Source organism: Electrona antarctica (assembly GCF_951216825.1).
Source record: "Electrona antarctica genome assembly, chromosome: 16".
Taxonomy (NCBI): Eukaryota; Metazoa; Chordata; class Actinopteri; order Myctophiformes; family Myctophidae; genus Electrona; species Electrona antarctica.
In genome coordinates, this window is record NC_136797.1 from 33854852 (window position 1) to 33880243 (window position 25392).

General features: G+C 39.9%; 2 protein-coding genes across 4 annotated transcripts; both read left to right on the forward strand.

Moving 5' to 3' along the window:
• Positions 1 to 1881: 1881 nt before the first annotated feature.
• Positions 1882 to 3546, forward strand: LOC306939409 (bone morphogenetic protein 10-like; the record flags this gene model as incomplete). Its single annotated transcript, XM_079523998.1, has 2 exons — positions 1882 to 2149; positions 2543 to 3546. 2 exons carry the CDS (start codon positions 1882 to 1884, stop codon positions 3544 to 3546), a joined length of 1272 nt encoding a protein of 423 aa, XP_079380124.1.
• Positions 3547 to 12392: 8846 nt separating this feature from the next.
• On the forward strand, positions 12393 to 22189 carry LOC306939923 (mothers against decapentaplegic homolog 4-like). Of its 3 annotated transcripts, none has more exons than XM_079524742.1 (11): positions 12393 to 12411; positions 14690 to 15049; positions 15185 to 15359; positions 15496 to 15525; positions 15608 to 15811; positions 16127 to 16234; positions 16772 to 16822; positions 16945 to 17128; positions 17537 to 17705; positions 19349 to 19487; positions 20889 to 22189. In XM_079524742.1, the coding sequence occupies exons 2-11, from the start codon at positions 14810 to 14812 to the stop codon at positions 21098 to 21100; spliced, it is 1512 nt and encodes a 503-aa protein (XP_079380868.1). In that variant the 5' UTR covers positions 12393 to 12411; positions 14690 to 14809; the 3' UTR covers positions 21101 to 22189. The 3 variants fall into 3 exon arrangements, with proteins under 3 accessions (XP_079380868.1, XP_079380867.1, XP_079380866.1); XM_079524741.1 differs by lacking the exon at positions 12393 to 12411 and adding an exon at positions 13251 to 13304; XM_079524740.1 differs by lacking the exon at positions 12393 to 12411 and adding an exon at positions 13324 to 13676.
• Positions 22190 to 25392: the final 3203 nt, after the last annotated feature.

The following is a 25392-nucleotide window of genomic DNA, read 5'->3' on the forward strand; positions in this document are numbered from 1 at the left end:
TTGGTGTATGAATTTTAGGCATTTCACCACTCTTGCACACAGATGAGAGGAAATGTTTTTTTGGCTCAAATTGCTCTGTTTTGTTTGCAGGAAATATTGCTGTTGAACATGAATGTGAAGATTATCTGGGGGTAATTTGAATAGATATTAACCAAGATGGTGATATTCTTCTGATAATCATAATGAATCACGTAGGACTGTAACTGGCCCTCTCTTCATCTTAAATATATTAAAGTAGTATACAGTATAACTGAAAACAATGTAATGTATGTACATTTTTTAGCCCTACATCAGAATGAGTGGATTTATATAATACATACTTTCTTAAACTATGAGTTTGTGCCCTTGTGATGAATGCTGACCTAAGTCTTGTAGACCTAAGAAATGTAAGAATGACTGACACAATGGAATCAAAGATATTAAAAATCATCCTCCAATGGAGATGTAGGCGTATAGCCTACTCGTCATACACATCCAGGCTAATTGGAATTGACACATTTCTTGAAAATTGACCTTATTAGATTGCAATGTTTTCTTTCAGCAGGTGCTTGGTTTTGTTTTCTGAACAAATTGAGGCAAATGGCATTGTAAATGTGTAATAAAAGATTGTTATTATTCTAAATGAAGGTATTTATATTGTAATATTTATTGTAATACTCATGTTATTTATTAACAGTTGTGAATGTTATCACCTGGTAAGCAAAAAGCAGTGAATTAGCTAACATCATTAGGCTATGCTATATTCAGTAGTGCAATTTTGCTTTGCAGTGGTCCTCTTTTTGCATTGCGATATTGAATGGAAATAAATTAAATCCATAGTTTCTAATTCTTGTTTTATCTTTCATGACTGGCACACGCACACGCGCACACACACACACACACACACACACACACACACACACACACACACACACACACACACACACACACACACACACACACACACACACACACACACACACACACACACACACACACACACACACACACACACACACACACACACACACAGTTGTTATACTTCCTGATCTCCCCTATAATCCCCGACACTGCTAAACTCACTAGCTGGTGATATGGGAGGGCTATGGGAGGGCTGTACTTGGTTCGCTATGTAAACAAAATATATGTACTCTCCATTTCAAGACAAGCTGTACTAGATATTAAGACTACTCTGACCTCTTGTGGAGGTCCCATGTTATGAGTCAACATATTGACAATGACCACTATAAATGTGCGGAGTACATAGACATGTAATATTACAATGTATTACAATGCATTTTCAAGTAATCAAATCAAGATGATTGTTTTTCTTATTTCTTGGCCCCTTAGTTATGTGTAAAAGAGAATTAGCAAATTGTCCTGGCTAAATTCTTTGTATTCAGTAGGGAATTTAGAAATGAAGAGTAGTTATTTTCACTTGTGGCATGTCACAGAAATCCATCAAAGGAGCTTATCAAGAAGACAGAAGATGAGGAGAAGTTGTGGGTATCCATAGCGCACTGTAAGTCTCTGGAAAAGAGAGAGAGGTGGGCCGAGCAGGGCCTAAGTGAGATCTCCCAACATGTCAGCACAGCACATTGGACAACACAGCCCTGCCCTCTGCACCCAATCACCAGATCAACAAGGACAAAGCTGTTTTCTCTCTGCCCCCAATGCCAACCTGTTGTCCCTCAAGGAAAGAATCTACCCTGGATAGGGTGGAACGATTTGCATGTGTCCTCTTCTGAGGATCCAACTGTATCTCCATACTTGATACTCAATCTTTGGATCCCGTCCTTGGGCTTAACCATGACTGCTTCAGTTTTCTCCAGACTTGGGCATATCTGCACTCTGAGTGTCCTACTTCTGTTGTCGACTGATCAGAATCAGAGCAGTCCCATGATGTCTACTGAGAGCCATCACAGGGCATCTTCTGTCAGTGATGGTGCTCTTGACAACACTTTGTTGGGACAGAATGATGACTTGGATACACAGGACCTCTTGAGACAGTTTCTGTCCACACTAAATCCCACAGAACAGGGGCCCCAACCTGGGAGCCACTCTGACCGCAAGGAACCACCGGAGTACATGCTGGAACTTTACAACCGTTTTGCCCATGACCGCACTGTCGTGCCCTCTGCCAACATTGTACGCAGTTTCAAGAATGAAGGTACAAACCCATTTTTTTTGTCTGAATGTATAATTTGATTCGTACAGGAAGTTTGTCATTGATGGAAATGATATGTGACATCAGAAATAAGCTGTCAATAACTTGTAATTGTGACTGATATTTCAAGGGAACAGTTCACTGACATTTTATGGAGAAAGAAATTGAATTGGAAATGGGCAATGTCTTTATTGCATTGTATTTCTACTGCATATAAGTTGCAAGTTTTACAAAACTGCACTTTAATCAATTGTAAAGACATTGTAGTTTGATCATTCTTTGTACTGATAATTGCAAATGTGTACCTCCAAAATTGATGAAAATATTGGGCTCATCCTTTCCCCAAACGAATATAAAAATCCAACTGAGACACCCTTATTGATATTTTAATTTCAGATTCCTCCCCCTACAGTATGACAGTCAGGGGGGTGAGGATACACACCTTGCTATTCAACATCTCCATCCCCCACCACGAACACATAGCAATAGCTGAGCTCCGCCTTTACACTACACTCAAGAAGACCCAAAGACCATATGCTGGCCTTGACTGCAAGGTTACTATCTACAAAATACATGAGGGTATTCTCTGGACAAATGAGGTGGGGACAGCAAGAAGGAGAAGAACGGATAAGGAAGAGGTGGTGGAGATGAAGGACTTGGAGGAACTGGTGACAAAGCACATCCGTGTCAGAGATAACAGCTGGATCTCATTTGACCTGACTCATGTGATCAAACTCTGGCAAAGATCAGGCTGTACAGCATACAGATTGGAGGTTCACATTGCTAACTGTGGGTCAGAAGAGGATGGGATCCCATTACAGATTACAGAACGACAGTTGGTTCACGTTGATATTTACAGACTCTTGGAGGGGAAACACAATGCAGTGATGATTGTATTCTCGGATGATCAGAGTAGAGACCATGACGAGGATGAGCGAGAACTCGACCAGATGATTGGACATGAGAATGACCTTCCTGAGAATCTAGAGCAGAACCAACAGGAGATGGACAAACAGTCTCTCACACAAATGCAATCCAACCTTATCTTTGACACACCTCCCCGCATCCGTCGCAATGTTAAGAGTGAGCCATGCAAGAGGACCCCACTCTGGGTGGATTTTAAAGATATTGGCTGGGATTCATGGATCATCCAGCCTATGGGTTATGACGCTTATGAGTGCAATGGTGTGTGCAACCCTCCTATGACTTCAGAGGTCTCACCTACCAAACATGCCATAGTCCAGACTTTGCTGAGCGTTAGAAGTCCCAAGAGAGCTTCGCGTGCCTGCTGTGTCCCCACTAAACTGGAGCCCATCTCACTCCTTTATCGTGACAATGGAGTGGTCACTTTCAACCATAAGTACGAGGGTATGGTGGTAGCAGAATGTGGCTGTCGATAGTCATAAAACTGATACTGCAGAGACTGTGGACTGATTGCCGAATTGAGAATTGCTGGTATTTCAAACAACTCCACCTGAGAAGACAATTATAATACTAATAACATACCAATCAACACCATAATCCTGTGCTTAATCATTTGCATAGTCTATTCTAAATCAAACAATCTATCTACTGTATCTATCTATCAATCAAGCAGGAGTATTTAAGGTAAAGCCATCAATAAAAATGTGGGTCATGATTCTATTGTACAGGAAATGAGATATGAAAGTGCATTGTGCTGTGAATTTGTGGTTGTATAAAAAGTATATCTCCATATACTTTTGCCGGTGGATCAGGGTTAGAGTGGCCGGACGGTAACCGCAAGGTTGCCAGTTCGAACCCGAGTTAGTGTCAAAGTGTCCTTGAGCAAGACACTGAACCCCTAATTGCTCCCGATGTGCAGGTTGGTGCCTTGCATGGTTTCCACTGCCGTCGGTGTGTGAATGTGTGTGTGAATGGGTGAATGTAACGCACAATCTATGTATAAATGCACCATTTACCATTTCCATTGCATTTTGGTAACGGCTGCTTAAGATGCTACATTATAAAGCAATGATTCAGTATAACTTAAGAATGAACAAAATGTAATTTTTAGACAAATGAACTTTATAGTGTAAATGTGATGAATGATTTCTTAATTATATTAATTGCTCATAGTAGTAGGATGAGAATCGCTTAAATGTTATATTTACAGTATATTAAATCTTGAAATACAAACCAGATAGTTAGGGATTACAGGACTGATTGGACTTGTAAACATTGGAGAATGTACTGTACTGTATAGGCTAGCTGCTACATCCTTATGCAATGTCCAATGTAAATAGGGGTGAGGTAAGGTCTGTCAACTGCAGATTAATATAATATTCCACTTGAAATATCTTGCAATTATGTCTGTTTTGCAAAAGAAATAGAAAATGAGAACAAAATCAAAAAATGTTGTTATCTACTGTCCATGTAGAAGGCAAATGATAAAAAAAATAAAAAAATACAGGAAGAAGAAGAAATAAATGAAAAAAGTTATATTTGCATGCAGTTAGAAAATGTCTTTCACTGTAGGTATTCCTTCGGGACAAGATTATAATACAAGGAAACAGTTTAATCTTGTTGTCTAAATCATCCAATTCTACAGGTGCCATCTTTACTCTATGCATTAATAGCTTCCCCTCCTATGAGTCAGACCTCTTGTGAGCTAAACCTAAAAATGGGAGTTTCCCTGAGAAAGGAAAGTAAAGTTTCCAGAAAACACAATTCACCACACCCATTGGGGTATATTTGTATCAAAAGTGTCTTGATTCATTTATAAGTCGCGTGCCGAAAATAACAGATGTACAGGATGAGGATCTATTTCCGTATACAGTAAATAAGGGATAATCACAATGCTCCCACCAATTCATGCTCTCCTCACAAGCCCACCCTCATCTTCCTATCGTCACATGCCAGGCGAGCCACGCTCTGTACCCGGCCATGCCATGGTGATAACAAGGTGTCGGGAGCCTGGAGTCTTGTAGACCATCACTCAGGATGAGACGCCACTCCAAGTGGGCAACAGTCGAGAGAGGGTGGTGTCAGATTCCTGGTCTCCAACGCAAACCAGCCGTTAGGTTACTTGCTGCCATTGGATCCCTCCCACTTCCTTTTTCTAACATAGGCACACTCCAGACCCTTATCAAGGCCATAGCAACAGAACAAATGGAAAAAATAATCATGTCACATCATCACCTAACGTCTGCTGTCAACAGTAGGAAGTAGATAACAGCAACGTTGTGGAACCTCCTGACTCCGCAAGATACTCATTTAATTGGAGGTCATTCACAGATATTTGCAGAGTCTAAACTGTTACGTTTCTTTTTTTTTTACAACACAATTATGCATATTGTGCAATAAAATTGTTCTGGTAATTGTTGGCCATTGTTGGCCATTATTAACATTGTGTGCCTTATACTTAAAGTCTGAGGTTATCCATGTTATATCTGCAGCTTGGCAGACTTTAATAAAACAGTAATCCACAAAACCTGACCGTTATATCCAGCACACCTTGATCTGAGAATAATCACTCTGCTTAAACTGCATTATGTACTATCAAACTGACTAGGAGAAGGTATGTTATATATGTAGGAGAAGAGGTGTTCATTATGTTGTATCTGTAGGAGAAGGTGTTCATTATGTTGTATCTGTAGGAGGTGTTCATTATATTATTGTATCTGTAGGAGGAGAGGTGTTCATTATGTTGTATCTGTAGGAGAAGGTGTTCATTATATTATTGTATATGTAGGAGGAGAGGTGTTCATTATGTTGTATCTGTAGGAGAAGGTGTTCATTATGTTGTATCTGTAGGAGAAGAGGTGTTCATTATATTATTGTATATGTAGGAGAGGTGTTCATTATATTATTGTATATGTAGGAGGAGAGGTCTTCATTATATTATTGTATATGTAGGAGAGGTGTTCATTATATTATTGTATATGTAGGAGGAGAGGTGTTCATTATATTATTGTATATGTAGGAGGAGAGGTGTTCATTATATTATTGTATCTGTAGGAGAAGAGGTGTTCATTATATTATTGTATATGTAGGAGGAGAGGTGTTCATTATGTTGTATCTGTAGGAGAAGAGGTGTTCATTATATTATTGTATATGTAGGAGGAGAGGTGTTCATTATATTATTGTATATGTAGGAGGAGAGGTGTTCATTATGTTGTATCTGTAGGAGGAGAGGTGTTCATTATATTATTGTATATGTAGGAGGAGAGGTGTTCATTATATTATTGTATATGTAGGAGGAGAGGTGTTCATTATATTATTGTATATGTAGGAGGAGAGGTGTTCATTATGTTGTATCTGTAGGAGAAGAGGTGTTCATTATATTATTGTATATGTAGGAGGAGGTGTTCATTATATTATTGTATATGTAGGAGAAGAGGTGTTCATTATATTATTGTATATGTAGGAGGAGGTGTTCATTATGTTGTATCTGTAGGAGAAGAGGTGTTCATTATATTATTGTATATGTAGGAGGAGGTGTTCATTATATTATTGTATATGTAGGAGGAGAGGTATTCATTGACTGAAATGTTTAAAAAGAGATAAACACATGTTTCAAGTGTGCAAGGTTTTGAGAACTATAGACAGACGATCTGTGTCAGTCAGTGTAACAATTTAGAATATTGAAAGCCACTAGATGCAAAGTTAAGTTATAAATGCTTATTTGCGTTATCCTTGTCTCCAGTTAGGTCACTTGCTGAGGAATTCCTACCGTTTTCTTTTAATACTGATTCACAGTGGTAGGTTGTGTGCAGTATTGTTCATATCATTCTTGGAACATGACTTGGCAGGAGCGTGATTCATATTTGGGATGAGTTGTGAGTACAAATATTACAGAATATTAAAGAAGATACATTAAGAACGTAGTTCTCCATAAATGGTCATGAACAGAACAGTAAATGAAATGGAGACAGATCAGAACAGACGAAAACACTATTATGCAGGTAGATTTCCAGCTCTTTACAAATGAGCTAATATGACAACTAACACTGCCAGCTGATCAAAGTATATGCAATATTAATGTTTTGGCATTGGACCTTTAGAATTAGAGAGACCTATTGCATTTCTGTCTGTAAACACAACAGTCAAAGAATTGTGCTTTAGTTTAGATGAACAATGTAGATTGATGGGAAACTAAGGGCAGAAATGGTGACACAAAACACAGATATTCAAAATTGACCCATACACGAAAGAGTTAAATTAACCGGGGGCATTATTGTATTGTATTGTATTGGTTTGGCAATATTTGCTCCACCATAATATTTTGTCCTATAAATTCAAGTTCTATAGAGTTTATGTAAATTTTCTTTTTTGTGTAAGTACCGGTATTTGTCATATTTCTTGGTTCTTGCATTTCAGTATCTACTTTGAAAATAGCTACACATAAAAACAGACAAAAAGAGACAAATTGAGAGTGATTAATTAAATGCTTCTTCGGATTAATAAATGGATTATGGTCATAAATTAAATAAAGGCTGTTATTTCCCTTTTCTTTGTCTTTACACACAAATAATATGGCTTGACTATCATCATTACAGTGCTGTGAATACATTATAATCTACCCATTCCAAGTATACTGTTATGTAGTATTAGACTTTAAATAAAGTATAGAAAATTTATAAAATATGTTTTTCTTATATATATACACACTACATATTTAATCCCTGGATTAGTTCAACAATTTTACCTCGTATTAATAAAACCCCACATTATGTCACATTTATATTCAGCTCTCACTATCTCGAGAATCTCAAAATATGTGAAGCAGAGGCATATATACATTTCAATGGCCACTATTCCAAGTAGCATAGCAAGGAATGAATTGTTTATGAAAATCACAGGGGAATACACCACTTCCATCCTATAGACAAATTTGAGCAAAAGCAGAGACTGATATGGCAGATTGTTCAATGATGAGTGAAGTACATGAGTAATAATAAATTATGAGTTTTTCTTTTTTTTATTTTTATAATTTTTATCCCACGATTTTTGTAACCCATTTTTCACCCCTGTGTCAATTATCTAATGTGATCCTGGGCTCTACACACCCTCCGCCAACATGGGTAGAGCAACGGACTTGAACTCATGCTTCCTTCATGCCTGAGTGTCCAAGTTGCTCCTTGACAGGGGGGAGTTTCCCTGGTTGGACGTAGCACGTGGAAGGAACACCAGGATTACTGCATGTTTTTTGTGGGGGTACCTACCCTAGGGGACACGGGGAGAACATGCAAACTCCACACACACAGAAGGGCCCTTTCGCCAACCCCGCCTCGGGTATGGGCACTGATGACGTGGAGGAGGAAACACGCCGCCAGCACCCACAGCGTCCCGAGCGGGAATCGAACCCAAGACCTTCTAGCTGTGAGGCGACAGCACTACCAACTGTGCCACTGTGCCGCCGAGTTCAAAGAATGATCTCATAATTAGGGAGAGAGTGTCTTTCCACCATCACTGAAGAAGACTTCAGATCCATTAGAACCTTAACCATGGTTGCAAGGAAGAGAGAACTAACTACATGGGAGAGTAGAGGTGTTTGGGGAGAAGATACAGCCTACCACCGGCATGCCTTGCTCTTCACTTGTAGGTGATGTAGTAAGTAATTCTTCAATAACACACTTCGTTCTCACACCAATGGAATGACAGATGTGTTGATAATTAAAATGAATTAGAAGCGCCATGGCAACATTTTATGTATACCGGCTATATATAAAAAAAGCTCACTCTTGAGAAAACAGAAGGGAGGGGCTGCCCACAGAATCGACCTCTAGAAAGACTATCGCCCATGGTTTCCCAGCAAATTAACTTGTCTATCGGATTGGTGCGGGGCGTACTTGAGTGAGGGGGGAGGGGGGAGAGGGGAGGAGGCGTTGCGAGGTCTGCGAGGCGCCAGCATGCAGTATGGCTCGCGGACCAAATGGGGCCGGCTCGCGGACCAAAAGCGGCCGCTTTTTTTTTTTAATGACTATTCGATTTTTTATTTCAAGATCGATTCCCGTGCATATCGATCGATCGTCGATTAATCGATAGATTTTTTTGGGTCAGCCCTATCTGTATGTCTGCCGCATGGGGGAAAAGGCTGGATTAAAGCAAGATTTTGATTTGGCATAGAGCCATAGGATTACCAAGTCATGAATGCACTCAGCAAATGGGAATGGGAATCTGACCACTGGATTTTGAGATCTCTGAAATGTTGGCCTAATATGGTGGTGTTACAGGAAAGGGTCATCAAAAGCAGTAGGGGTCATCTTCCAGCCGGTGCATTAAAGGTGATAATATTGGCCTGTGGTAGCAAGATTTATAGACTGTCTGGGGCTACGCTGCTGTTATTCTTTTTTTCTGCTTGAATCTTCTTCAAAAGATTGTACACTTCACCCTGTCTAGAATATTAATATTTTCTAATAATAGACTGTTTGTCTATGTGGCTATCCGTCCCTCTATCAGGCCATCTTGTCTGTGTGTCCATCCATCTGTAAGTCTGACTGTAAGTGTCCACCACTTTGCTCCCAAACCTATCTTCAAGGACCGAAATCAGATTTTTAGCAATTTCACAACATACATCCAAGATTAGGCTTACAAATTGATTCTCACACTAAATAAGATTTGCTGATTAATGCTGCCCATGAAGAAATACGGTGAGTTGACAACTTACTTGACATTTATTGTCTTCAACATTACTGTGAAAACTATGCTGTATCCATTAATTTAGTGTCCTTTTTCACTCCCCCATGTTGAATTGAATTCATGCATGCCATGCACGCAGGTGGCATCGCTGTCGGTCCTCACTGAGCAACCTACAGTAGTTAGCCAAGAAGTCAGAAGGTCCTGGTCTTCAATCATGACAATCAACACATTTCATTCCCTTGGGTGACTGTCACAGATTGATAAATAATGCTATTGCTACAGGATGGATTAAAACCACTAGGGGGAGACAATACAACATAGAAAATAGGAGGAGGAAAGCGTTTTACTTCCATCAAAATTATGCATTTGCATTTTGCACCATAATGCCACAGCCACTGACAAGTCAGGTGATGTCTCACAGAACTATTTCTTCTACATGGAGGAGCTATTGAATATTTCATCAAGGTCCTCTTTGTGGATAAGATACATCAATAAATAGATCAATAGATAAGCGACAAATAACTAAATAATTAAAATAAATAATGAATTAGTACTAATTAATAAACATTATTAAATACAGTTATATCCAGGGCCCCCATTAGAAATCACAGGGCATGGGACAGAGTGGTGCAATGCAGAAAATCATGTTAACCATATAAACCCTAAATACTTCATTGTACAGAACAAAATAGCCAATCCACAAGCTCAAATGTGAAGTGTTGTGACTGAATGTTCGCCCACTTTCACCAGCTGGTTGGCTATTATGAAGATTCATGTGATTGAATTGCAATGATTATAAAAAAGATACAATGTAGAAATCCTGTTAAATAATTGACCTGCCCCAAGAACATTCACTGGAAAATGAGTTTGGAGAATGAATGGAAATGATATACTGCAATCCCTGAACAACTACTGTCGAGGCCAAGATCACGATATGTATCTGTGGAACCGAGTCATAGTACCGTAAATTGAATGCCTCAACTCCACATTCCAAGTGCTACTGCTCATCAGTTCAAAATAAATGTGATTATTTTGGGGGGCCACGGCCTGAAAAGGTTGAGAACCACTGAACAAACAAATCCCAAATTGCACCATCTAGCACAAAAGCCATGATAGTTGTGAATTGTAACTGTAAATTATAGTTGGCTCATATTGGAGGGGGGTCGGTGTCTAAGCTGACACTGATTACTATGAGACTCTCTCAAGACAGATTTCTGCAGAAATCAGACAGCACCCCTGCCCTAAACATGTAGTGTTGTTGTTAGTAGGAATAAACACAAAAGCACTCGGGAGGAAGTGGACTAAGAAAGGGGTGGAGCCAGCCAAACCGAGTTCCTGTTTCTACACAAAAAAGGAGGTGCCCCCGGGCCCCGGAGGGGTTCCCAGATTGCCATGAGACTGATATTAGTCAACTACACCTAATTGGTTTGCTGAATGACTCCCATGCAGGTTTTACATTTGTAAGTAAATTATTTTTTGTGTGGCACAAGCTGACACACAAAAATATATATGGCCAGTCAATATCAAATAGGTGTGAAAACATGGAAAGCCAGTTCCAAAGTTTGTGAACAAATCAGTGTCAGAGGCCACTACAATGTTCATGTTGTGGCGTTTAGAAAGTCTACTGACATTACTGGCATGTTAAGAATTATATAGGAATAAAATGAGACAAGCATCAATAACTGATTAAATATGGTAATCATTTTGCCAAATTGTAATAGTGAGGCGCTACAGTATAAAATAAATACAGTGATCGATAGACAAAATTGTTGTGCACAAATAAGTAACAGATCATAAATATACAACTCTGACAATCCTCAGGATTTAATTGAACTCAAAGAGAGTAAACTTACTGTGTTGTAAAATGTCAAAACGAGGGCCATGCTCAAGGACAAATCCAGCTCAGAAATGGACTGCATTCTGTCACATAAAATAATTAGACATAGTATGCATTAGTTAAACCTTCCCTTACTTCAGTTCACTCATATAAAGTAATGAAGGCTACTATGTTCACAATATTTGCTGGCACACACACACAAACCTTAAAAATGCATTAGAAATGTATGTCTTATTGTCTTTCATATGAAGAACAAAGATATAGGCAAATCTCTCATACACAAATCGTACACCTTCCTACTAGGTGTTGTTGACCTTCCAGAAGTTGTTTCAATTTTGGTATGTGAAGCTGTCATATCTCATCCCAAAGGGAGAGAGACCTCAAAGAGTAGCCTACTCAAAAGGCCTGAGGTTCAGCTCCTTTCAGTGTGTGCTTGTGTTGGCAGACTTTATACTTTATACTTAACACCACAAGACCTGGAAAAACGTATCAATGCCTTTATTTCATCCCGTTTGGACTATTGTAACTCATTGTTTGTGTGTACTACCCTGAGAGTCACTCTTCTATACACACCTCCAGCTTGTGAAGAATGCAGCTGCTAGACTTTTAACAAACAGATATTACACCCTTGCTTGCTGCCTTACACTGGCTACCAATTGACTCCAGAATTTTTTTGTATTAATGAATTATAAATCTCTTCATGGGCTGGGCCCAATTTATTTAACTGAATTGGTGCACCCCAGGGTAGGGTAAATCAGTGAGACAACTTTAAGGTCTTCTGACAAAGGTCTTCTCACTGTCCCTGCTACCAAGCTGAGAACTAAAGGTGATCAAGCTTTTGCATTTGTAGCACCTACACATGACTTACTACCTTACTTAAAAAAAAATCAGAGTCAGTCGATAACTTCAAAAAGCTGCTAAAAACTAATTTGTATCGTAAACATTTTGGTTTGCTATAGTGTTTTAGTTTATTATTTAGTTTTGTTCATTTATATGCCCTGCCTACATTTTTCCAGTTCCCAGTTCCAGTTCTTTGCTGCTTTATTTCTGAATGTTTTGTTCTTGTTTTATTCTATTATTTGATTGTACAGCACCTTGTAACAATTGTTTTTGAAAGGCGCTTTATAAATAAAATTACCTTACCTTACTTAGCCTACATATTTGAAGCACATTATCCACTTTAGATACAGAATGCCAACTAGTGAACTAGTATATGATGTATATGATGGTCTGTTTTATCTTTCATGTCAGAATGAATAGCTGGCATAAACAGGCGAACAAAGAAACTCATTTGTCACTTTTGACAAGCATGGATGGTGGCCATTTAACTGTTTAATACCTGAAGATGTTGTTTGTGATCAGCGTCAGCGATGACTCCAATATTTTCCAAATCTGACAGCATGGGTACAATACAATACGGTACAGGGGCAGTGGCTGAACATAATGACTATTATTAGACTATTTGGTGGCAAGCATTTGTTAATGACCAAATAAAACATCTCATTCTTTAACAGTCACAGACCGCAAAAAACTAGTCAGAGAGAGCCATGGGTGGATGGAATTAAATTTCACGCGCACCTGCGCAGTTGTGCTCAATTTATACTCCGTCGTAGGACAGTGTCGCGCGCCGAAAAGAGCTACAAGCTCACATTGCGTGGAGGACGTGACGCATCGTGAGCTTGGAGATCTGCAGTTTTCGGCGCGCGACACACTGTTATAGTACGACGAAGTATAATAACCACCCTTCAGATTTAACGCAGTGGCTAGGGTGTTTTGTTTATTTTCTTGGCCAACTATAATCTGCGTAGTTATTGTCTTTTTGCAGAATAACCTATTCGAGCAAAACATTAAAATGTGTTTTGTATTTTATTTAATTATCAAGACATCTGGCACGTAGCCTAACGAGGAAGACTATCTATCTGTAGGCTGGAGAAGTTGCTGCATGTCTTCTTGTTGTTAGCTTATTATGCTAGCTAGCTAAAGCTATCGAGCGATAGCATTTTTTATTTATTTTTTAATTCATACACCTGTGATAAATACAACAACAAATATTCTGCTACTGACTGTAAACATTACTCTGGAGGCGTTTGTGTAAGTCTCAAACTGACGTGATTAAGACATTTCATTTTACATAAATGCGAGCTAAATGAGATTGTGTAACGTACGTAGTTACGTAGGCTACATGAACAGCAAAAACATATGTGTGTATACATGTAATTTGCCTTTAGTTAGAGGCTAGAGCTAGCTACGTGCATATCGATGTTGTATCATAAACGTACGTGCATCACACAATCCACAGCTGTGAACGATTATAACCCTCCTTTGCATCGATGTGCTTTTGAATCGATTGCCCAAAAAGTGTCTATTTATTTGAGATGTCGCACAAATAAGCTAGTTTTCACATAATTTTGACCAAATGAGAAAAATAACGACTACAAAAACGTAACATTTTAGTGTTGACAGCCAATTGCTGAGGTTGTCTTCTCTCTCTTCATCAACCACAAAAGATTTGTTTGGTCATTTAAAATAAAATAGTAAATGTGACTGATAAAATTTATAATCCATCAGCCACTGGCCAATCAATATGCATGCATTACTATTTCACAGGGTTTAATTGTGTTTATTTGAGGATTTACCATGAGTTTTGAATTGAATGTAATCACATTTTATCTTGTGTTTAAATCACCATACAGCGACATTTTTGACTGCTGTTGTAGGCCTACATAGTTTTTTATTTTATTTGTTTTTTAAATAATGGACCATCAACAGACCTGATGGTCATGGTCTGTGGTTGTCAGTTTGCCTTTGACCTACAAATTGTATTTGTAGCTGCGGACTCCATCTGAAAATAGTGTGTACCAGGGACTCGCATACACGTTTCTTTTTTTTTATAGTATTTATTATTTTTCCAAGCTCACATGTAGATCAGACATTTTTTAAATAGCCTGTGTATATAGGGTTACTGTGGTAAACTGATTTTTATACTACTATATATTAGCTAATTTAGCTGAGGACCCCCTGAAACCCCCTCATGGACCCATGGGGGTCCCCGGAAGCCACCTTGAGAACCACTGTCATAGGTAACTGCTTTTCTTCTGTTTCAGATTGCGAAGCCTATGGTAATATCATTCCTACACTAGTTTCATCTCAACATATCTGACCTGGAAAAGGGCCAGGACATAAGTGAAGGTCCTCTCTAGGATTGTAACTTTTAAGGAGCTATTATGTCGATCACAAACACTCCCACAAGTAATGATGCCTGCTTGAGCATTGTGCACAGCCTGATGTGCCACAGACAGGGAGGAGAGAGTGAAAGCTTTGCCAAGCGAGCCATTGAAAGCCTCGTCAAGAAACTGAAGGAGAAAAAAGATGAGTTGGATTCCCTGATTACAGCCATCACTACCAATGGAGCTCATCCTAGCAAGTGTGTGACCATTCAGCGCACCCTGGACGGACGACTACAGGTATAGCTTTAGTGGTATATTACGTGTAATTTGAATTTAACTCTGAGTTAAATAAACAATAAATATTTTACATATTACATCATTGTAAAGAAAAGCTTTTGAGCTAATTTTGAGATATTGCGGTCTGTCTGTCAGATTGCTGGGCGCAAAGGCTTTCCCCACGTTGTCTATGCTCGACTTTGGCGATGGCCTGATCTACACAAGAACGAGTTAAAGCAAGTGAAATACTGCCAGTATGCCTTTGACCTGAAATGTGACAATGTTTGCGTCAACCCATACCACTACGAGAGAGTTGTTTCACCAGGAATTGGTGAGTAGGAAATCCTCGTTTTTGTATTGTCACATAGGGCTCTGATTATTTAAACTATGGTATTTACAGGTTAAAAAAAGCACAGATGCAACCAAGAGTTACACAAATACATAATATATTTTTCTTATTCACACAGACCTATCAGGACTGACCCTTTCAGGCTCAGGTAAGGAAGAACCTGGTTAGGCATTATTCACCATGGTCATTCTATGGAATAGTCACATATACTACACTTTTTGTCCTGCTAGGGCCCCTCATGGTTAAGGATGAATATGACTTTGACAACCAGCAATCTCACTCCAGCGCTGAGAGTCACCTGCAGACCATCCAGCATCCCCCATCAAGGCCAGGTCCCCAGGACAGCTTCGGCACCCCGACTTTGCTTCCCCCACCTGAAGGCAGCAGCGCAGCCTCTAACTTGGCTTTTTCCAGCATCACCGCTGGGCCCTCAAGTAAGATACAACCTGATTAGGCCTATGAGGAGGGATTCTACAACATGTGGTCTCTTCAATCTGAGAACAAATTATTATTGTGGACTCGACACTATTGTTATTGTAATTATTCCCGGGGCTGTGATGTCATGTGGTTCAACGGTCAACCAATAGGAAGACAAAGGGAGGGGAGCTGTGATGCCACGTGGCTCAATACAATACATCATCAAGTAGAGAGCTACTCAAGCACACTGTTTCTTCAGGGACAGTATTTAAGTTATTATTTTAAAGCTTGAAAGTGTAGAATCTTTTAACTAGTCTATAATTCTATTTCAGATTCCAACCCCAACTGGAGCAGAAACAGTAGTTTCACCCCTAATGTGCCGCAGCACCAGAATGGGCATCTTCAGCACCACCAACCCCTGGTTCACACAGGACATTACTGTGAGTGTCCTTACTCCTTATCTGACATTTCCAACTGTATAGTCGTCACACAATGGATTTGTTTTTGTGAGCCTTAACAACTGTATATCAGCCTTTTTGTCATGTGGCTTTTTAAAGTTTACTTTGTCATGATTTAATTCCGCAAAACAAACTTTATGGTGCTTTTCCATTGCATAGAACCGGCCCATTTCGACTCACCTCAAGTAGCTTTGTTTTCCACTGCAGATATGACAAACTAAATGTTGTCTAATCTCACCATTTCTAACACACATGCCAGTAACATGGGAGACGGCATCGCAAAGAACAGAGAAGATATAAAATACAAATATGGCTGGCCATAGCAGTTCACAATGCATTACAACACGCTGCAATGCAATTATGCAACCACCCGTGCGGCTATTCTCGCCAAAGATATTTAGTTTAGAATGAAAACAGGAGGAGGCCTAGTATAAACCTCTGAGGCTCTGAGGGACTCGGTCAACTAAGTATACTGCATAAGTTTAAGTGGTTCATGAATGTGCTTTTGTATTTTTTCAGGGCCAGTTGCCAATGAGCTTGCATTTCAGCCTCCTATATCGAATCACCCAGGTATGAACGCTACCGACTGAGCTCTAGATGGCACATAATACACAAATATTCTCTTTACAAACTAGAATTTTGCTGCTTTGTCAAGGTTATTGATTCTAAAGGGGTTTGTTTCTTTGCTGTAGCTCCTGATTACTGGTGCTCAATTGCTTACTTTGAGATGGATGTCCAAGTAGGAGAGACATTCAAGGTACCCGCCACCTGCCCAGTAGTGACAGTGGATGGCTATGTGGACCCTTCAGGAGGGGATCGATTCTGCTTGGGCCAGCTGAGCAATGTCCACAGGACAGAGAATATTGAGAGAGCCAGGTACCCGGCCTCATTCTGTTAGAAGGGTCTGATATATGTGCATTTGTCTCCTTAATCCATTGAGACCTGGAACGCATCCATGTCACGTTAGCGTTTAACCACATTAACCATTAACCCATTTTGGGGCGGGAACCCCTTTTGGTGTTTTAAACATTGTTATAATTTAGCTATTGAAAAATAGCAGATCTACAAGCTCATAGCGCGCCACCGAGTGGCGCGCTATGAACTTGTAGGTCTGCTATTTTTGAAAAATCGTTAAAATGTGCCTTTTTCTTTCCAAAAATTGTCATGATTTAGAAAACTTTTTTTTAAAAATGTCGACGTCAGGCCTGAATGGGTTAAAGAACAATATACTATATCTCATTGCCATGTGTTTTGTTTCATTCACTGCCATATCTGTCTTCCCAGGCTCCACATTGGTAAAGGTGTGCAGCTGGAGTGTAAAGGAGAGGGAGATGTCTGGGTTCGCTGCCTGAGTGATCATGCAGTGTTTGTGCAGAGTTACTACTTGGATCGAGAAGCCGGACGTGCCCCTGGTGATGCAGTGCACAAGATCTATCCCAGCGCTTACATTAAGGTAAGAAGCTGGACGTGCCCCTGGTGACGCAGTGCACAAGATCTATCCCAGCGCTTACATTAAGGTGAGAAGCTGGACGTGCCCCTGGTGACGCAGTGCACAAGATCTATCCCAGCGCTTACATTAAGGTGAGAAGCTGGACGTGCCCCTGGTGATGCAGTGCACAAGATCTATCCCAGCGCTTACATTAAGGTGAGAAGCTGGACGTGCCCCTGGTGATGCAGTTCACAAGATCTATCCCAGCGCTTACATTAAGGTGAGAAGCTGGACGTGCCCCTGGTGATGCAGTGCACAAGATCTATCCCAGCGCTTACATTAAGGTGAGAAGCTGGACGTGCCCCTGGTGATGCAGTGCACAAGATCTATCCCAGCGCTTACATTAAGGTGAGAAGCTGGACGTGCCCCTGGTGATGCAGTGCACAAGATCTATCCCAGCGCTTACATTAAGGTGAGAAGCTGGACGTGCCCCTGGTGATGCAGTGCACAAGATCTATCCCAGCGCTTACATTAAGGTAAGAAGCTGGACGTGCCCCTGGTGATGCAGTGCACAAGATCTATCCCAGCGCTTACATTAAGGTGAGAAGCTGGACGTGCCCCTGGTGATGCAGTGCACAAGATCTATCCCAGCGCTTACATTAAGGTGAGAAGCTGGACGTGCCCCTGGTGATGCAGTGCACAAGATCTATCCCAGCGCTTACATTAAGGTGAGAAGCTGGACGTGCCCCTGGTGATGCAGTGCACAAGATCTATCCCAGCGCTTACATTAAGGTGAGAAGCTGGACGTGCCCCTGGTGATGCAGTGCACAAGATCTATCCCAGCGCTTACATTAAGGTGAGAAGCTGGACGTGCCACTGGTGATGCAGTGCACAAGATCTATCCCAGCGCTTACATTAAGGTAAGAAGCTGGACGTGCCACTGGTGATGCAGTGCACAAGATCTATCCCAGCGCTTACATTAAGGTAAGAAGCTGGACGTGCCACTGGTGATGCAGTGCACAAGATCTATCCCAGCGCTTACATTAAGGTAAGAAGCTGGACGTGCCACTGGTGATGCAGTGCACAAGATCTATCCCAGCGCTTACATTAAGGTGAAGATTGATAAACTCCTCCTTTAACCCATTCAGGCCTGACGTCGACATTTTAAAAAAAAGGTTTTCTAAATCATGACAATTTTCGGAAAGATTTGAGGCACATTTTAACGATTTTTCAAAAATAGCAGACCTACAAGTTCATAGCGCGCCACTCGGTGGCGCGCTATGAGCTTGTAGATCTGCTATTTTTCAATAGCTAAATTATAACATAATGTTTAAAACACCAAAAGGGGTTCCCACCCAAAATGGGTTAATGGTTAATGTGGTTAAACGCTAACGTGACATGGATGCGTTCCAGGTCTCAATGGATTATCCAGAATAAAAACAATGCAACATCTGGGCATCCAGAAATCCTCCTGGCCTATAGTAAAGTACTGGGAAGCCCTGCTTGTGGACCTGTAAGACCCTCTCTCTAGTAGTCGGTGCTGTACTACTAACTGCTTAAGCCAGCGTAACTACCATGTGTAACCATGGGTAGCGACAGTACCGTCATCAGTTCTTGTTCCGTCTTTTGTCTTGTCATCAGTCCTGAGCTTTCTTCCTGTGTTCTAGGTATTTGACTTGCGTCAATGCCACAGGCAGATGCAGCAGCAGGCAGCAACAGCCCAGGCAGCAGCTGCAGCCCAGGCAGCAGCAGTGGCTGGGAACATTCCAGGGCCAGGCTCTGTGGGAGGCATCGCCCCAGCCATCAGTGAGTGTCCCAGAACCACTTAAGCCCTATTATTCGCCCTGTTATGCCCTATTATTTACCCTGGGGTGCCAGGGTAAACGGCCCTTAACCCTGGTTTTCCAGATGGGAGCGCTATAGTCACAATAAATATTATTACACCTCAAGACTGATTGACGCAAAATTCATCACGTATACCGTATCAATCCTCTTTATCACATCCACAATCCTTTGCTCGTTATCACATGGATTATTTTATGATAGATGCATGTCGGTGTGGCGTATTACATAATGTCTAATGATTCTGCTTGTTTTCAAAAACCTTGGCTTGGGGCCTCTTATTAGGAATATTCATTCCAAAATTCATGCAAATCCATCAAAGGATGGCTAAATGACAGTACTTGTTATACCATTCACAATCAACTGATTAAGGTTTAGTGTTTTTTTTGTTTTTTTCCCCAGGTGGAGACTTTAATTTACATATTTACAGGATGACCAGAAACTTGTTTTAAGTGTCTTTAGATTACAAAAAGTTGTGTTTTAAACCTCTGCTGTGTGTACATATGGTATGTTAAGCATAATTTAGAATGGTTAAACAAAATGTAATTAAAATCCATCAATGTTGGACTAATATATAAGCTAATATAGTTATAGCAGTGACTGAGAAAACAGACTGAAAAATAATGCTGTATGAGTGAATGCGTGTGAGCGCGGGTCCGCAACTGGTTCTGGCCTAGCCTGATTATCAGACTGTAGCTTTGTTGAAGCTTCAGTCTGACATTGTCTCCTGTCTGAGCGATTTCAAGGGGGAGGGGATTAGAATTTACCTCAACCAATAGCCATTGGTGTTGTTTTCCCCTCCTTCCTCTGTGTGTTGCGCTGCGTGATGATGCTGAAAACGGGACTCGGCGCTGATTGGTTGTTCGTTAGACCCACCCCCACCACCGATTCTCATTGGATAATACATTTTTGTACCGAAGAAATTATAGGTTCACAGCACAACACCAGACCAAGAGATGCAGTCCACTCAGAGAGTGGGCTGGATCTAGGCTAGTTCTGGCCCACTTCAAGTGACCTTTTGACCAATGTAGCCCTCACCCCAGAATGAGTCAGACAACACTGGGCTAAGTGATAGCACTTTTGCACCATTCACATGAACAACTTATGCCATATATTTTGTCATGATAATAATGGCAAAGATACCCGATCTACAAGCATACAATGTGTTGCGATGTGACACATTGTGAACTTGTAGATCTCAATTTTGATCTTTTCTTTTTAAGATTTGACCAAAGTAGTGATTACTAAATGTCTATGAATGTCTCAACTGTACTAATAATGGGCCTGTTATTGTGACAATCTTCACCACTGTTAACTTGAGAGTTGGCCCTGCAGTGCTAAACTAATACCGTCATTTTGTTCTAGGTTTGTCTGCAGCTGCAGGTATCGGTGTGGACGACCTGCGTAGGCTGTGTATCCTGCGGATGAGCTTCGTGAAGGGCTGGGGACCGGACTATCCACGGCAAAGCATCAAAGAGACCCCATGCTGGATCGAGATCCATTTACACCGAGCTCTGCAGCTCCTGGATGAAGTTCTGCACACCATGCCCATAGCTGACCCGCAACCTCTTGATTGAGGTACTGTATAAGGCAACTGCATTAAGACGATGTACAGTACCTGCAGGACGGGCGTTCTTAAAGAGCACTGCAACCATTGGACTGCATGGGGGGGTTTGGATGTTGGATGGGGGGGGGGGATATTAATCCTCACTCATTGGTGATGATACGAGTATGACTTTGTGAGAGTTGAATTTTGTTTTTCTTCACGTAAAATCATGTAATCTCCATTTTATTGTAAAATTGTACTGCAGCTACTTTATATTACCATTAAATAATTTGTCAAGGCTGTCAAGTTTTTATTTGTACTGTCTTAAATAGTTCCAGAAAATGTTAACTGTTAAGTGAATTGTGGAGCAATTCAAATGCCCAATTCTAAACGACCCCAGCTTGTCTTCCAAACCACAAAGAACAGTTTAATTTATCAACCAGCCAGGGCTCTTGATAAAGTATTGTGATGTTGGCCCAAATTAATTTGTTATAAATGAAAACATTTCCCCATTTAGTGTATTAGTGATATAATAACACATTATCGACTGCCATGTTTATTAGATTGTCTTATAGCATTTGTTAGCACTTTATATAATCTTTTTTTCCCCACCAGTATGTGGTCATAGTCTTTTGTGGGTGTCTATTACATATATATATATATTATGTTATCTACTAGTGTTAAGATTGTGTTGCCAGTGTCTGGTGAGATGCCTCACGGTTATCCATTCAACATTTGAGTATGGTGGTTTAAATAATTCACTGTTCCAGTTCTGGTGGATTCCAGTAACGGGAAGAATGGAAAGCCATAGTGATGCTATGAAAAGTGAATACAATTTATCAGATTGCAGTCTTGATCACTTTGTGCTCCTCTCGTTCAGAAAATATTCATATTTGGGACTTTACTTTTATATTTTTTGCTACCCTTTTCAATGATGAACCCAATGGGTGACAATTCAAACTTAAAGTTCTGTAAAGATTTAAGGAAATCAAGTGCTTAGTCTATATCTTAATTATACACAATGTATGTTATACTTTCTGAATATATACTGAGTTTTAATGATGTTGGTCATTATTTATGAATGTTTACTTTGAATAAAAGTGAGTTGGTTTACACTGCACTGTAGGACTCCAGTGTTGGACATACCAAGTTTGAATGATGTTGGTCATTATGTATGTTTGAATGAAAGCTAGTTGTTTTACACTGTATGGTCGTGAAGAGACAACTGGAAGGGCACATTGATATAGTAATGTAATACATAATGGAAGCAAGATTTTCCACAATACCATGTCATTCCTGCTATTGCCCCCTATATCTGCCTCCTGTATCTCTAGTTCTCTACCACAATTTCCACAAACAGCCTAACATGTTAACTTTAATAAGATGAGGCCAAACCAAAGCCATGAGCCCGTTTACTTCATTATCACATGATTGGAAATGTGAGGAAACAATTTGCCTCACTCTGTACAAACCAAGCTGACAAAAGCTCATGAAATGAACACATTTCAGTTTCGTAGCTAAACTGTCAATGGGTGAGTGGATTTACCATGCTTGCTATTAAAGTGCCTGTCGAGTTGTTTGCAATGCAGCTGCAAGATTAACGAGGTGGGAGGGCACTTGACATCACTACATCAAGCAAAAAGTGAAACAAACTGACTTCCAGCCAGCTCATTTTAATAATTATGATAGTGAAATAAGTTACTATTTGTTAAATGTTCTTGATAAGGGCCAGTGTGTTGGGCATAACTTGTTTTGAAAGGGCACTTATGGCATCAGAGGCAAAGGGGCAGGTGCTCAAGCACCCAAAGAGGGGGGGGGGGCTCTATCTGCACCTGTCCTAGGACTCTAGTGTTGGATAGTGTTCAATATATCCATATATAATTTAACACAGTCATATGAGAAACATTTCTTTTCAACAAGAAAAAAAGTTTATTACTGGAAAGACAAGCCACAAATTTTAAGAAAACAACACTAATAAGCTAGCCTGAGCTGAAGTCTGAAATATTCAGAAAACCAAACTACATGTGTCTTTAATAGTTTCTATATTCATCAATACGACACACTAAAAGATAATGTCTTTATAAATATAAAAGTTCCCCAGTTTTCCTCATTTTTATGTAAAATACACAATACAAATCACCCTACACGCATTGGTTTTCTCTTGCCAATTTGAAAAGATACAGCATACTAAGAACCTGAAACAGCACACAAAAAGAAAGTCACATGAAATGTGTATATATATTAGATACTATACATCATCAAAAGAGGGAAATCACAAAAGCACTTTTGCCAACATTTCTGATGTAATCCATCACTAAAATAACAAACCAAATAGTTAAGACACAAATAAATATACTTTTCCATTTTAGTTTATATACAATGGTTTTAGTCTAGGGTGAATTAAACTAAAAACCTTCCCCAAATGCCACTGCCAAATGCTTGTGCTTGCATTAGAGCGTGCTACAGATGGCCACAACTCAGTAGACAATCAAATGGCACTTAAAACATCCAAACGGAAATCTCAAACTGACCACAGCATTCAGAAAATATCATTTTGAGTAAAGATAAAGAAAGATGATATAATGAATGTAGTGTTAGAAATCATTTAACGCTCCTTGTTCATTAAGGGATTTAAGATTTGAGCCTAATTTATGCTTCGATGCACGACAGTGTCACGCGCTAGAAATATATTTTCGGCGCACTACGCGGTCATGCGACGAAGTACTAAAACAGGCTTTATACAGTATAACCTCAATCCATCTGGAGGTAAAAATCAATCATGTGTAAACTAGTAGTGTGTGTGTGGTCACATTGATTAGAGGATCCAGTCCAGCCTGAAGAGAGATCTTTACAAATCCTCAACCAAGGTATCCTCTTAGTAGCAGCACTTCAGCATTGAAATGTATGCTCTGCACAGCCACTATCTGGAGCTCACCAGAGGCCAATAGTCACCAAAGCAATCTGCTCTGGCCGAGGTGAATTCAAAGGCACTGGAGTCTATTATGGGTCAGTGAAGCCGCCATATTATCCAGGTGGAGAGGCATTTCCTAGCTTCTGTAAGAAGTTAACCACTTTCAACCTGGCATCCCTATATTGGAAAAGTCATTAAAGATGAAATTGCTTGGAAATCTTCCAAGAAACCACGAAAACAGCAGATCTACAATCTCTCAAAGCCTCACATCGTGACACGTTGTAAGCTTGTGGATCGTCTGGTTTCGCCATTCTTCGTACATTTAAGTAATAAGTATATGGGGCCCTCAAGATAGGGCCTGAGTGGTTAAGGAATAGCTTATCTTTCTAATGTCTGGTTGGAAATGGGCAGCTGTTACAAAAGACTAATTTAAAATTTTAAAAACATCATGAGGAACACAAGTACAATTTGTGTTGGCAGCATTAGATTGAGTCCAGTGTTTATTAGCCAGGCTTTGAGATGCAGAAAGGAGTTTCAATGTCTGGCACATATTCTAAATAATCAAAAAACCCATACAGAAAACACTAGAAAAATAGATTCTAGCAGCACATACAGTAGTAGATGTGCATTTATTATCCCAAAGCACATAATTAAGGTTAAATGAAAATGTTCTACACAGTTTGCACTTCAGGCACAGAATAACACATCTATAGCATTTTCTTATGTGACAAAGATTCATTAATTAAAATCCCTTTATGGTTGGCATCATGGCATGGAAAACTGCCATAGGCAAAAGTGTAATTTTGTTATGAAGAGGTACATACTACCAATTCTAACATTTTCAATAAAAAGGGAGAAAGCTGTGTTTCTTTGTAATGATTACTTGAGTTAATCATGCAAGCTCTTAGAATTATTTTTTTTGTGATTTATACCAACTTTGTTTTAGAATAGTTCAGAGTTCTCCCTTTGTTCAGCAAACTTGCCAGTGGCAGCCTGTATCATACAGGTGATGGTTATCATTTCAACAGGTCAGAGGAAATTCATTAGGCCAACAACTACAATCTACTGTAAAGACAATGACTCTTGCATGAGTTCCCCTTGCAAGTATCCCTCTTCAAGTGATTTACAAGAAAACCTATTTTGACAAATTGGACTTCAATGTATTTTTAACCAATCCCAGAATTCATGCTCCCTATAGCGGTTATATTTAACATTCATTATCATATTTGTCATTGATTAATATGATTCTACATTTTGGAACAGATAAGCTGCAGCTGTAGCTTGCAACTGTCGGTGCAATGTAGTTTCTTGGTTGGTAAACGAGCCATTGTATGCAAGCAGGATGTAGTTGTAATGCCAGATTCATCATCATATTTGTAATAGGTGTTTTACCTGTGATAATACAACCAATT